General features: G+C 39.8%; 3 protein-coding genes across 4 annotated transcripts in view; 2 read left to right on the top strand and 1 right to left on the bottom strand.

The window, feature by feature from the left end:
• Nucleotides 1-28: 28 nt before the first annotated feature.
• LOC109537749 (60S ribosomal protein L37) lies at nucleotides 29-1,205 on the bottom strand. The gene is made up of 3 exons (XM_019904622.2): nucleotides 1,095-1,205; nucleotides 722-857; nucleotides 29-260 (listed from the first exon to the last, which is right to left on the bottom strand). The coding sequence occupies exons 1-3, from the start codon at nucleotides 1,095-1,097 to the stop codon at nucleotides 127-129; spliced, it is 273 nt and encodes a 90-aa protein (XP_019760181.1). The 5' UTR covers nucleotides 1,098-1,205; the 3' UTR covers nucleotides 29-126.
• Nucleotides 1,206-1,595: 390 nt separating this feature from the next.
• LOC109537745 (proteasome adapter and scaffold protein ECM29) lies at nucleotides 1,596-10,138 on the top strand. Its single transcript, XM_019904615.2, has 31 exons — nucleotides 1,596-1,705; nucleotides 1,809-1,939; nucleotides 2,001-2,117; nucleotides 2,176-2,444; nucleotides 2,952-3,090; nucleotides 3,148-3,287; nucleotides 3,346-3,609; nucleotides 3,664-3,887; nucleotides 3,945-4,158; nucleotides 4,212-4,431; nucleotides 4,484-4,676; nucleotides 4,727-4,936; nucleotides 5,003-5,149; nucleotides 5,214-5,425; nucleotides 5,481-5,582; nucleotides 5,635-5,878; nucleotides 6,547-6,627; nucleotides 6,688-6,862; nucleotides 6,918-7,124; nucleotides 7,180-7,261; nucleotides 7,316-7,454; nucleotides 7,505-7,608; nucleotides 7,663-7,784; nucleotides 7,839-8,061; nucleotides 8,115-8,430; nucleotides 8,485-8,670; nucleotides 8,728-8,819; nucleotides 8,889-9,052; nucleotides 9,241-9,512; nucleotides 9,568-9,813; nucleotides 9,871-10,138. The coding sequence occupies exons 1-31, from the start codon at nucleotides 1,681-1,683 to the stop codon at nucleotides 10,068-10,070; spliced, it is 5,460 nt and encodes a 1,819-aa protein (XP_019760174.1). The 5' UTR covers nucleotides 1,596-1,680; the 3' UTR covers nucleotides 10,071-10,138.
• A 1,021-nt stretch (nucleotides 10,139-11,159) lies between these two features.
• LOC109537746 overlaps nucleotides 11,160-13,142 on the top strand; it is a 13,135-nt gene continuing 11,152 nt past the window's right edge. Inside the window, exon 1 of one of the 2 annotated variants that reach the window (XM_019904616.2) lies at nucleotides 11,160-11,371. The gene's annotated coding sequence lies outside the window, so the exon portion shown is untranslated. The remainder of the gene's footprint in view (nucleotides 11,372-13,142) is intronic. The other variant, XM_019904617.2, reaches the window with a different exon arrangement.

Here is a 13,142-nt window from a genome sequence, read left to right as displayed (position 1 = left end):
ACATTAAAATAATTCAATACTACTAGGATCAATGAAAGGGTTTTTTTATTTCAGCTTAAATTTATTACTGATTAACTCTTTGGGTTAGTTATTACCAACCCAAAAAAATCACAACGTAAACCCTGCTTACGTTGATTTTTTCGGGGCGGGCTTCACACCTTCCCTGAACCCATTCTTAAATCGCCTGCGGACGATTTTTAAGTGACGAAGACGGCCGGTTCCGGTGGTCTTCCTCCTCTTTGCCTTCACTGACCAGTTGTCTGTGTTACAAAAAAAAGCATTATACTGTGGGTCAATCAAATCAAATCACAAGAATTTATGAAAAAATTACAATTTTTGAATTGTTTGTCCCCCAATGCCTGGAGAAATTTTTAGGGAAAGAGCCCAATCTTTTTATCATCAAACCTTACGATAACAGGAATTTTAAAGCGAGCGCTGGGTGGCAACGCTCCCTAAGCACAACAAAAAAATCGAGAAAAAACCTTTTTAAAAGAATGTGCTTTCATCGATATGATGATAGTTAAGGAAACTTTTTGATGATGAGATGACATTCAACACGGTTTGCTTGGGTTAAAAGATCGAAAGCATGTGCTCACTTTTTTATTAATGCTTGTGTATATATTTTTGAAGGTACCGAAACTTTTCTCGAACATTTTTCTTTAGAATTTTAGCTGGTATCATACTCAATGTACAGATATGAACACACTGATTTTATACTTACAGGAGCGAAGTTTAACGGAAGGGTATCCGCATTGTGCACATTGTGACTTTTGAATGTGGTAAGACGATCTTCCACACCTTCTGCATAGAGTGTGGGTCTTGTTGCGACGCTTACCAAAGCTGGACGTACCCTTCGTCTAAAAAAAAACACTTCTACTTACTATATATGAAATTATTAGTTATACTTAAAACACCAACGAACTGGGGTTATGTTTATTTCACAACTATTCCTTATAAGTGGAATTATTAAAATATCTCCTGCAACCATTAGTACTACACCAAATATGAATTTCACGACATTGCAGGATAAATGATTAAATAAAATAATTGAGATAAATGAAGATAAATCCAGTTAAAGAAAACCAAATACCAACCATTTTGCTTGACGCGAACTGAAGGATTGAGGAATCTGCTTCTTTCTGTTCAGTAATGCTAGCCGATCGATCACTTCTTCTTTACCAAACCCTACTGGCGTGGCTTATAAACCGGCATTCCCGCGAAAAAGGCTGAATAAAAAGTTTACATTAAAATAAATTGAAAAAATATTGTGAATATATGATGATAATAAGAGAAGAAATATTTATTTCAGAAGCAAAACCTTGTTATTTATTTTGCTGTCCTATTGCTGTTGGCACTGTCCTTGGCGGTATGAACATTTTTTTCTAAGAACGGAAAAATGGATCACTGCATAGAAGTTTCGCGAGTTTTTTTTGGGAGACTGCATTTTCCCAAGAAACCTCACTAAGAAAAGCGATTAGCAAATATATTACCTATCAGAGGGGTATTTTCTCAAGTTCGGACGCAAGAGACTGGCAAACCAGAAAATTTCTGGTCTAGGCTTTACTGTATGAACAGGAAAAAGGCAACATCGAATTTATGACGCGCCTAATCAAAGTAACGTCGAAACACAAAACATAACCATTAAATTCGCGAAGCCCCAATTTTGAAAACAGTTTAGTCATGGATCAAACTGGTGAAGAATTAAGTAGGTTCCTCCACATAAAACTACCTTTCTTAGACCCAACTATAAGTGTCGATTATTAAGCAGGACTTGGTATGATTTCTAACACACCAATTAATCGTTTTAGTGCTCTTAGAAAGAGTCTTCTTACGTTTGGGCTCTGCAGAATCAGACGAACAGTTGGAAAGTGTTATATCCAAATTCCTGGTTCCCGTGCTACTTGAACTATCTTCGGAACATGAAAACGTTAGAAAGAAGGTGAGAGGCCTAATCATCACAGTGGGAATGATAAAGCAAATTTGCCTTCACCACTTTATAGGTCATGGAACTGTTGATACACATAAACAAGAGAATTAAAGCTAGATCAAATGTCCAATTGCCTGTGGAAGCATTGCTCACTCAATATGGATACCTAGGGGCGTCATCATTTGTGAATGTAACTAATCACCTTGTCTGAGCCTGGACAGCAAATGTACAATTTTCAACATTTCCAGAATTTTACCATTATATATTTGCGGTCCGGATTCCCTCGCCTATCTATTGAAAAGCAAGTGGAACTGGTGCCAGTCATGATTACCGCTTTGAGAGACAAGCCAACCTCTCATTTAGATAGTTTGCTGTTGCTGATTGTTCCTCTGTTGGGAAAGGTGAAAGTTCCAACTGAACCAGAGAAAATACGGGATTTCTTTGGATTCAGTAAAAGCCCAGAAGTGACTAAGCTTTTTCTGGACATTTTGTTGGATGCGATTCTACTACCTTACAGGTATTTTTAAGTCTGCCCGAAGTTTAAGAGTTTACATCTTGGAAACGGTTGAGAGTATCGGAATAATTATTGAGAAACGCCACCTCCGTCTAGTGTGCATTTCTAGTCAATGTTTAAAATTTATATTTTAGTCATATTTCTTTTTATTTATTGCAATGAGTTAATTACTTCCAAAAAGCTTCAATCAGGCGTTTGTATTACTATAAATTGCCCATACATATGTAGATAAAATACATTCACCTTTCACAAGCTTCCGTTGCGACAACATTAACTAAATAATATATTTGGACTATCTGACAATAAATAAAAAATTGGGCAGATGATTCTACTATTAAGTTGGTTTGCAAGGAATTTTCGTTGCTAAAAATATCTCTCTGCTTTTTCTGAGTCACAAATAAACCCTTGAGAACATTTTTTTCAAGTTTTATTCCATGATTCTGAGCAAACATCCAGATTCACATCTTGGGGACTTGTTTTAACATGGATTTAATCATTGGATTATTTCAGTTCTCTTACTCTGCAATCCCAGGAAGCAGCATCGAGTGGTGCAAATTCTATTACCATCCCAGTGCCGCCTGGCATGAGTGAGAATTCCTTTAAACGAATCACCGCAAACAATTCGTTCAAACCGGAAGAATTCGAATCGGTAGACCGATGCCAGATTCTGAGTCTGTTCAATCACTAATTGCGCATAATTTTTTAGATCAAACTGGGCATTGTAAAGTTTCTTTCTCATGGCATATTTAAGGCTGATGATATACTGCTTCACTTTATAGTAGCTGCATCCGATACCCGATTTGAAGTTGCGAACTTTGCTGATATGGAACTGAAAAAGGTGGCAGGGTCAGTTAGCGACTATTATTACGACAGGAAAAAAAACTTCATAATTGATTTGTTGTAGATCTGTGGATTGGAGTTCTCCGCATATCTCCCAACCAATATTCCTCCTATTCCTAGGGCTAAAGTCCAATAAACCGGGGCAAACGAAGGTCGCAGCCGGAACCAGAATTAGACTGAAACTTCTAGCTTATCTGTGCAGAGTGCAAGAGGCAGGGTTCGTCTTTCCTATGAGCTTGCAGATAATTTTCGACAGTTTATATGGGACTAACACCAATAACAAATTGAAATCACTGGCGCTCAATTTCACGGTGAATTTAATCAGATAGTAAGTAAGGTAGAAGGATGATTCGATCGGCGCATATTGACGCCGTTATTGCAGTAGTGTAGGTGACTCTTTAGGAAAAGTTGCTCCTATTTTGGTGTCCGGATTGACGAAGCTGATTAAGGAGGGGGAGCTCGAACATCAGGCTCAGGCCTATGTGGCCATGGGCCTTTTAGTCCAGAAATTTCCGCACACCGTCTTTGGCAATGTTCTCCTACTTGAAACGTATTTTAATAATCTAGAGTCGGCCAACACAAATTTCAAGATCCAAGTTAGAGAAGGTAGTGCTTTGACTCACCGCAGTGTCTGTACAATTGTATCACTTTGCTTGTTTTAAGGGATGCTAAATCTCATCCAGGCTTATAAATACGACAATTTACCCGATGAACTGGATAAAGACGGGCGCCTGAATCTAATCATAGCACTGATTAGGGTGAAACTCGTTTCTGATGACTCTATGGTGAGGTTTTGCTGCGTTCGGACACTGACCACAATATTTCCGCCCGATCATGTCCCCTCAAAGCTTTTGTTACTGATTGCAATTGGCGACAGGTAATTTGGGATTAGTTGAAAATGTTAAAAGCGCAAATTTAATAATGATTCAGGGAAGGCGATGTCAGCCAAGAGGCCTTCAAATCGATCTACGGCACCACTCGCCAGAACGAGTTCGAAATGGCCAGTTTGATTAATAAAAATGGAATGCCTTCGTTTGTGGACATGATCAAGCACGTCCAGAATGTGGCGACTACCATAATGACCGAGAAGAAAAACATAGTACACGTCGGAGGCCATGCGATACCTTTCAACATTAATGTTTATTTAGAGGTGCAGTTCACTGAGTTTTTCAGGGATACTTTAGCCTCGTGTGATTTTTTAGATCCTCCTGTACCTGCGCCTATGTCTTTTTCGAAACCTGGATATTCCGATATCTAGAACGGTTCTTAAGCATCCATGTGAACATACGCCAAAAATATCTGAGGCAATATTGAATGTTTACAATGGCAAAGAGGGCAAAGAGCTACTCGATCTGTACCTTGAGATGGTAATGACCAGCTTACTGGCTCAACCAGGTGAGCTCTAAGTGAGTTGCCTTGGGAATTTTCCAACAATTAATCTGCAGGTGCGGAATCTTTGTCTTGCTTGATTGAGCTGTTGGGGTGTGTGCCCAACCTGCACACTTTGATTACTGATGCCAATATGCTTTGGATGCAGGCTCAGCTCGGCAACTTGAAAGAGGATATTAGAGGGTATGTAGCGGTTTTGTATGCGCTGGTGTTGCCATTAAAAGGGAATTCTGAAAATTTCGATGGCGCGGTAAGAGGTCTGATAGGTGAGTTCCGAAATTTCGGAGAGAAGGTTTTAATAGTGCAAGGTTTGAATTGCTGGGGATTTCTAGAACACACCGCTAAAAACCATCTAGAAACCCAACACGGCGCCTTATTGGCCATCGGCAACTGCCTAGAGATGCAAACGTTATACAAAAAACGACTGGGCGACAGTTTCGGTAACAAGGCCTTAGTTAAAGATTCCCTTCTAGCAATTGGTGAGTGCACTCAGTTTGAGAGAGATTTAGAGCAGCAACCATTAAGTTTTTCACTTATTCCTAGCTCCATTCGTTAAGCATAAGAACGTGCTTCTGGTGGGAGCAGCCATCACTAGTATTGGCCTTATCGCTCGCGTCACAAGTCTACCATTGGATAATGGAAAATATCCAGATGATGGCAGTCCCAACCCCAAAAAGCCAGCAGTGGCCATAACAAAGTTCGAACTGGTTCAACAATTATTGGATATTATGAACAATAGTAAACTAGCGGTTAAAGTAAGCAAGAAACTTTCAGCACTCGATTACCATCTAACGCGGCTGAACATTTTAGATTCGCGAGAAAGCGGCCAGATCTCTAGGTCTGATGTGCGTTGGTGAGAAATTCGTACACACAAAAATTGTGATGGAAGGTTTATTAAACACTGCTAAAGAAGTAAGTGATTGATTCCGTGGGGCTTCTCTAACTGAACCGGCATTTTCTTTAGACCAAGGATGTAGAAGTTCACTTCACGATAGGAGAATCGCTGCTAATGTGCTGCCAAACGGTTTCGTCCCCTGAAGCGCGCGATGCTTGGCAAATTCCCCCAGATGAATATTCGGTCAATAGTACAGATCCGGTCATAGATGAAAATTTAGAGATGTTTTTGGATGATCTACTCAAGTTAGCTGCTCAGCCACATCCCAATTCAAAACAGGCTTCATGTATATGGCTTCTAGCCGTCTTGAATGGTAAGTGAACGATTTTCATGAAATAACCGAGTTTTTCGACACTTGTTTTCTTCCTGAAGTTAAAGTGAAGCTTAAAAAAAGTTTTAATCTTCTTCCGAAGAGATACGAAGTCGGTTAAATTGTTGTTAAAAGTTGCTTTATCAGGGGATTTTTGATTTTTGCGATTTGTTGGAAAATGTGATTTTTCGGTTAATTATTTCTAGATTAAAATTCGGGTTTTTCTTTATATACTTATTCTATACTGATTATATTTTCACAGTCTCATTGTTATAAAATACTTCTTCTCAAATAATTTCAGTCATTGTCTAGTTAGAATTCCGACTGATCAAATCGAATAGAAACTATTTTACAAAATTAAAATTACCCGACAAATTTGTACCAGCTTTGGAACTCGATAAATTCTGATTGCTGAGAGCGATTTTATTTTTAAAGACAAGAATTTGGCCGGTAACATCCGAACAAGAAATCATGTAAGATAGTGCAAGTTTGGACCGGCTTCGAGCCTATTAGCTCTCATCAGTTGGGTTCAGCCTGAAATTAGCTACCGCAAAATCCGCACTTGAATCACCCAATTCTAATGCAAAAAAAGTGTGGGCCCCAAAATATCCACCTCTTATGATATATCTGGAATACTCGATTTATTCATGAGATGACTCGATTGGTTGCAGGTTGTGGGAAAAGAGAACCAATTTCCAAACGACTCCAGATTATCCAGAACACGTTCATGAAACTGCTGTGCGAAAATAACGGTATAATCAACCCTTCTTTAGATAACGAATATTCGCTGATCTTTTCTCATACTCGATTAGATATTGTGCAAGACGTGGCTTCGAAGGGCCTGTGCGTAATTTACGACTCGTTCAAGTCCGAGGAACTGTTAACTGCGTTGGTTAATCAGTTAACTTTAGGCACCAGGCACGTGGCGCAAGTAACCAGCGATACGAAACTGTTCGAAGAAGGGCAGCTTGGCTCAGCGCCGTCCGGGTAAATAACATCTGAACAAATTGCGTTAGTTAGTTGAATTCATGTGATTTTTTAGAGAGAATCTGACCACCTACAAGGAGCTGTGTTCGCTAGCGTCCGACCTGAACAAGCCAGATTTGATTTACAAGTTTATGCATCTGGCCAATCACAACGCCATGTGGAATTCGAAAAAGGGGGCGGCTTTCGGATTTTCCAGCATCGCTCAGAAGTGCGGCGAAGACCTGAAGACACTGATGCCAGAAATCGTGCCCAAATTGTTCCGGTAAGGCCCCCTGATTCTGAATTGTTTTATTTTTTTAACTTATATCCTTTGGTAGGTATCAGTTCGACCCGACGCCAAACATTCACGACTCCATGACCAATATTTGGAAAGTTTTAGTCACCGATCCACAAACCACGGTAGCTACGTGGAAATACCTTTTCCACACGGTTCACTAATCGTATATTTTTTAGTTGGATACATACTATCACGAGATTTTGAAGGATTTATTAGCGAACATCAACTCGGCGCAGTATAGAGTTCGACAGTCGTGTTGTCTAGCTTTGCAAGATGTCCTCAAAGGATCTGCTCATCGCACCATACACGACGCCGGTAGTAATCAACAGCCTAAGAAAAATGGGGGTTTTAAAGTGTTTTTCTAGTTGATTACATGGACGAATTGTGGAGCAAACTGTTCCGGGTTATGGACGACCATCACGAAGCAACAAGAATAAGTGCCAATAAAACCGCACGAGTACTAAGCAAGGTTGGTTTTATTTCAAACTAAACATTAAAAGTGCATTTTCAAGCTTCATTTCAGCTGTGTATTCGCGGAACTGATTCAAAGCAAGGAAAAGCCGGGGTGAAAATGATGGAAGCAATATTGCCCATTCTGCTCAACACTGGAATAACGCACACGGTGTCCGAGATTCGGATTGTTAGGTAAAACGCGGATATCGCAGTTTCCTTTGAAACTCCTAAGAAACTGATTTTTAGTTTGCAAACTGTGTCCGAGCTAGTCAATTCAGCCGGGGATCAGATAAAGCCGTTTTTACCAAAGCTGATTCCTGCGCTATTGCAAGCGACCGGCGAGCTGGAGTCTGCCAAGCTCTCCTATTTCAGCACTATGATGGGGGCCCGAACCGAGATGCAAGAAGCGATTGATAGTGCCAGAGCTTCGATAGCAAAGTCCCATTTTACTACCGAGACTGTATCAAAGGTAACCAACTGAACTCGCCGCTTAGAACGCCGTTTTAAGGCTTGGATTTTCAGAGCTTACGGTACGCCGATAGCTCCATGTTAGACGAATTAGTGCCCAAAGTCTTGGAGCTGATTAAATCCTCTGTGGGTTTGGGTACGAGAGTAGCTTGTGCGCATTTTATCACGTTGCTGGTAGTCCAGCTAGGAGCAGACCTTGAGCCATTTGCTGGCAAGATTTTGTCCACTTTAGTGACTGGGTTAACAGATCGAAATTCGGCCATACGAAAGCACAATGCCTCCGCTATCGGTCACTTGGTTTCGGTATGCAAACCTTCGAGCCTGGAGAAATTATTCACCAAATTGCGAATGTGGTACTTTGAAAGAGAGGGTACGTAAATGGATCGTATCTAGAAAATTACTTATTAAGGCATTATTGTTTCAGACGATTCAATTAGATGGGCCATTGCCTGCACCATTCAGTCCATAGGCATTCATAATCAGGACGTGATCAAGACGTACTCGACAGCCGTAATGCCTTTGGTGTTTTTCGCTACACATGCGGAAAAATCACCAGAGACTCAACATACTCTGGACCTATGGGTGGAAATCTGGTCTGAACACAGCCCGGGTGAGCTTGGAAATAATTCTCGTGTGCATTCATGAATAAAGCTCGAAATATTGCCAGGCACTGAAAGCGGAATACGGCACAACATCGAGCCGATTTGTGAAATGTTGAAAACTGCCTTGGAATCTGCATCGTGGACCGTTAAAGCACAGGTAAGTACGACTCCGCATAATTTTGAATCCGGGCAGGTTTGGTTTTGATGAAATTGTTCCATTTATCAGGCAGCTAATGCAGTGACGACTGTAGCAAGCAAATTGGGCTCCACCTTGAAGCTCCAACACAGCAACGCTTTGCTGACTATTCTGCTGGCAGGTCTAACAGGCAAAACTTGGAAAGGAAAGGACAAACTGCTGAAGGCTTTATGCAGCATTTGTACGCATTGCAAGTGAGTGGATTGCCACAATTTCCTGACTCAGTGTCCATTCGTAACTCTCTATTGCAAGTTTACCTTCAGTTTTTGCCACTTTGATTGTGGTTCTCCTCTACCACTGAAGCTTCATTTCTTCAGGAACTTTCAATCAGCCGAATTTTCTGCCAGTTTAATTCGTCCAGCTAATTTAGAATATCTTTTAGGGACTCGCTAAAGGCCCAAAAGCCCACGAAAATTGCCACAATCACCCAGGCGATCTGCCGCGAGTCTCGCAAACAAGAAGTGGCCTACAAAATCGCCGCCTTGGAATGCCTGGGGGATGTCGTTTCTTCACTGGAAGTGGATGTATTTGAAGACGTTTATGAAATACTGAAACTCATTCTAGATAGCACCAGACAAGAAGATCCGGAGGAAGAGCAGGCTAAGAACAGGGAGAACGAGCTGAGCTTGAAAATAGCCGCTTACGAGTGCCTGGGTGAATAGAGCGCGATTTGCTGAAAACATTTTCAACTGATGTGTCTGGATTTCAGGCAAAACGTGGCCGGAGAACAGCCCACAGACTCAAGAAAAATACTGGACCATATACATGCAGCATTGTGTAGAAGCTCTGCCTACAGTCAGCAGACCGATTCAAAACAGCATTTTGGTGGCTTTGTACAGTTTCGTGAACAAGCTCTATTTACTGCAAAAAACTAGCGAGCAAATGTCGGCTGTTGAAAAGACCAACCTAGGGATTGTCGTCAATCAGTTCTTACAGACCATCACTTTGGTGTTACGTAAGTATTTCTGATTTTTCAAGCCAGAATTTATATCATCGCTAACAAACTCCTCAGGTGAATCAAAGCAGACGAAAATGAGAAAGGAGGTGCTGAATATCATCTTTTGCATGGCCACTAAACTCAAACAGAAAAACATAACAGACGAACTGGCAAATGTTACAGCGATTTTTGCCGACATTTCAGCCAAGTTGTCGTCAGACAATCAGCCTGAAATTAAGTGCAGGCTGCACGATATTAAACAACTGTTGAATTAGGAACGATTTGTGAACCACCGCTATTTCATTTAATTAATAATTAATAAAGAATATAAATTAACTAAAAAGTTGAGTATTATTCATTCAAGAGCGGACAGTTTTAATGGCAATATAAAACGTACGTATTTCTATCTATGGTTGATTTTTTTTTGTGAGGGTTTTTTTTCAAAAGCTATTGTATGAGTTGCATGAACACTCGCGCTAGAAACCTACTGATTATTTAAATTATACACAGGGTGTTCGGTAATTGGAGGTTTTACTACTACAAGTTATTTTGACTTGGCCAGCTTCAACCTTAGCTGTTTTTATCTGTGTTTGCAACAATCTATGCAATGTGGGTTTCAGCTCCACCAGTGGCGCAGGTACAGGCATTTTTCTGAATAACATTATACAAAAAATGATTCGCCATTGATTTTTTGGAAATTAAACAGTAGTTTCCCCATTTCTGTTCAATTTGGCAAATAAAGTTTTTTTGGCGCGTCGTTTTTGAGAAAAAAATTTAAATTGATTGACTCGACTTGGTAATGAATAAATGCATGTTTTGATTGAAAATTTTTCCTTAATTTTTTCCTTGTCCTTTAGTTGCAGCGCTTTTACCGTAAAATACGTAGTCTTGTCGACACTCATAGCTAGTAAAATATACCTAAATTCTATATAGTTGAGGCGGATTCATGCTTTCAAAACCTTTTTCTTGTGCATTTTGTCTCAGAATGTTTATTGTGCATTTGGCTTCAAAAGAGAATTTTGACTATTCCGTTTTTCTTTACCAAAAAGTTCTTTTAGATAAAACTAACATTATTTACATCTGAAACTAACCATCTATCGGGCCAAGATTAATAAAACTTTTATCAGGCCGACTTTTAAGTGCCCAAACGCCCTTAAATTGCATGGAATCGAAGTGAGAAGAGATGAACAATCTAAGCAAAAAATGGAACATTTTGACTAAAAAAAACAGTTTTTTGCTGCTAGAAAACCTGTGAAACGTAATTAGCTTGAAAGGCCGCGTCTTCAGCTAATTAGAATTGAGCCAAGCTAGCATTCGTAAGTTCCACCTATTGGGTATTGGTACCAACAACACTTTCCCAACCATACTGCAAGAACCTTGCTGAAAGCAGTACCAAGTCGACTTTTGCTTCGACACGCGATTCCAAACGCGCGCCCGCCAAACCGATTGCGGTACCGCTTACGGTCTCTGGTATTTACTCTGTACCACCTTGTTTCTTTTCTGATAGCGCTGTGTTTCACAAACGTGCAGTTTTTCCTTTGGCAGAGTTTTTCAAGGACTGGCCAATGCCATAAAGGTTCGTATATTGATGGCGAACTGGTGCTGGTAATTGGATTGGTTCCATTGGCTACTTTCTGTTCACCTGTTTGCCGATTTATATTCTCGGTGCGAAAGGAGCGCAGTTTTATTGAACGCGACAAATATCGAACACCGGATGGATTCATCAGGAAAATGAAAGTTATGGGAAACGCAAATTGCAGACAGTTTACCGGAAAAATTAACACTTTATCGTGCCTTTTAATAATATGTAAATGCCGCTTCGTTAAACGCCAGTGTTGAAAAATTCAGTAGCGTAGCACTAGGATTTTGCCCAAAATTTGAGAACTAAAAAAATGTACTATAGAGCTTTGCAAAAAATCCCAAAAAATTCTATTGTATGAACTGTTCCACACTCTTTAACATTGTTACGCGCAATGACTCAATGCTGCTGAACTTATTAATCGACATAAGCAAGTTCAGAAATTCCTCTAGTATTTGGTAACCGAACGTAATTCAGTTACATGTCGAAGAAACCAATTTTTTTGTGCGAAGAATGCGATCTAAGTGAATAGAGAACTTGCACAAAAGTTTCATTCATGTTTCGACACATACTACATGTAAAAGCTGCTAATTAAATTATCACCTGGATGGTTGTGGCTGTTCTGATTTCCTCGATAGAAATAAAAATGAAAGTTGCCGATTACAACATACAAATATAGCAGAAGCGTGATGCGATCGATACTATTGAATATTGACCTGATTTTTATCCATCAAGGAACTGGCGTTTTCATCAATTCTAGAGATAATTCTTCAATATTCTTGTTTCCGGTCAATTTTCCAGCCATCCACTGTGTTTCATTACGAGGCCTATCGAACCAATCAATTCCGCTTAAAGTATAAACAAACACCGAGGAAAAATCCAATTTGAAGCCAACAATAGCTGGACGCTGAAGAGATCGTATCTGCAGTAAAAAATGACTGGCTTTACGGAATATTAGATGGTTTAATGGCAGCACAACGCCAAGCGGTACATTTTTCTTGTAAAATGTTTGCGAAGTAGGTTAACGGCCGTTGATGGCAGGGTCAGGCCAATTCTGTCGCATCTGTGTGGTCGAAAACAATGCAGAATTACCAATGTTCGACACAATATTATTAATCAGTAGTTGTTCAGTACAAAATTATAAAATTAAACAGACATTTTCCGCATAGCAAATGGTCGCTTGCCTCTTTAATAGCGCAATAAATCATATAAAATGGGAGCAACTTCAATTCTACTTTAATTTATAAACGGTTGAAAGTAGATATGTATTATTTACTGCAATCGGTCGGATAGTGCCAGTTTTGTTTGAGTTTCTCGACTCGGTTACCTCTTTAATTTTATTGCGAGAATCCAGAGTTTTTCGCAGCAACTACGTGTAGTTGTTCCCGATTTTAGCCTGTCGTAGAAATAATTTCTTGCTGCACTGAGCAACGAAGATACTTCTAGATACTTGAATACAAAATTCCTGAAAAGCTCATTTAAATCTCACGAAATTCTGATTATTGCGCGCTTTGAAATTGTTGGTCTGAACATGAACGGCTTCACGCAACTGCGGTCTCACAAATAAAAAATTGCAGCTTCCAATCTGGAGCCAGAAGGAGCTTGAATTATTGATATTGTATAGAAGACACTCTAGTCTAAAAATCCTCAGTAGATTATTTAAATCGCGGCCCAAGAGTTTTGCACACATTGAAAATATTGGTCTGAACGTGTACGGCTTCGCGCAACTACGGTCCCTCTAATAAAAAAAATTAATTTCCAATATAAA

The sequence above is a fragment of the Dendroctonus ponderosae genome, unplaced genomic scaffold (genome assembly GCF_020466585.1).
Source record: "Dendroctonus ponderosae isolate FM_Combo_2020 unplaced genomic scaffold, Dpon_F_20191213v2 Dpon_F_20191213_7, whole genome shotgun sequence".
Taxonomy (NCBI): Eukaryota; Metazoa; Arthropoda; class Insecta; order Coleoptera; family Curculionidae; genus Dendroctonus; species Dendroctonus ponderosae.
This window is presented reverse-complemented; position numbering and strand designations above follow the sequence as displayed.

What these genes read in the sequence shown, in the direction of transcription:
- LOC109537749 (XM_019904622.2), bottom strand. An exon ending in TTCCGTTAAACTTCGCTCCT is followed by an intron (nt 261 to 721) that starts GTAAGTATAAAA and finishes TTTGTAACACAG; the next exon opens with ACAACTGGTCAGTGAAGGCA.
- LOC109537745 (XM_019904615.2), top strand. Translation starts at nt 1,681, where the DNA reads ATGGATCAAACTGGTGAAGAATTAA. An exon ending in GGGCGTCATCATTTGTGAAT is followed by an intron (nt 2,118 to 2,175) that starts GTAACTAATCAC and finishes CAACATTTCCAG; the next exon opens with AATTTTACCATTATATATTT. An exon ending in TATTAAACACTGCTAAAGAA is followed by an intron (nt 5,583 to 5,634) that starts GTAAGTGATTGA and finishes CATTTTCTTTAG; the next exon opens with ACCAAGGATGTAGAAGTTCA.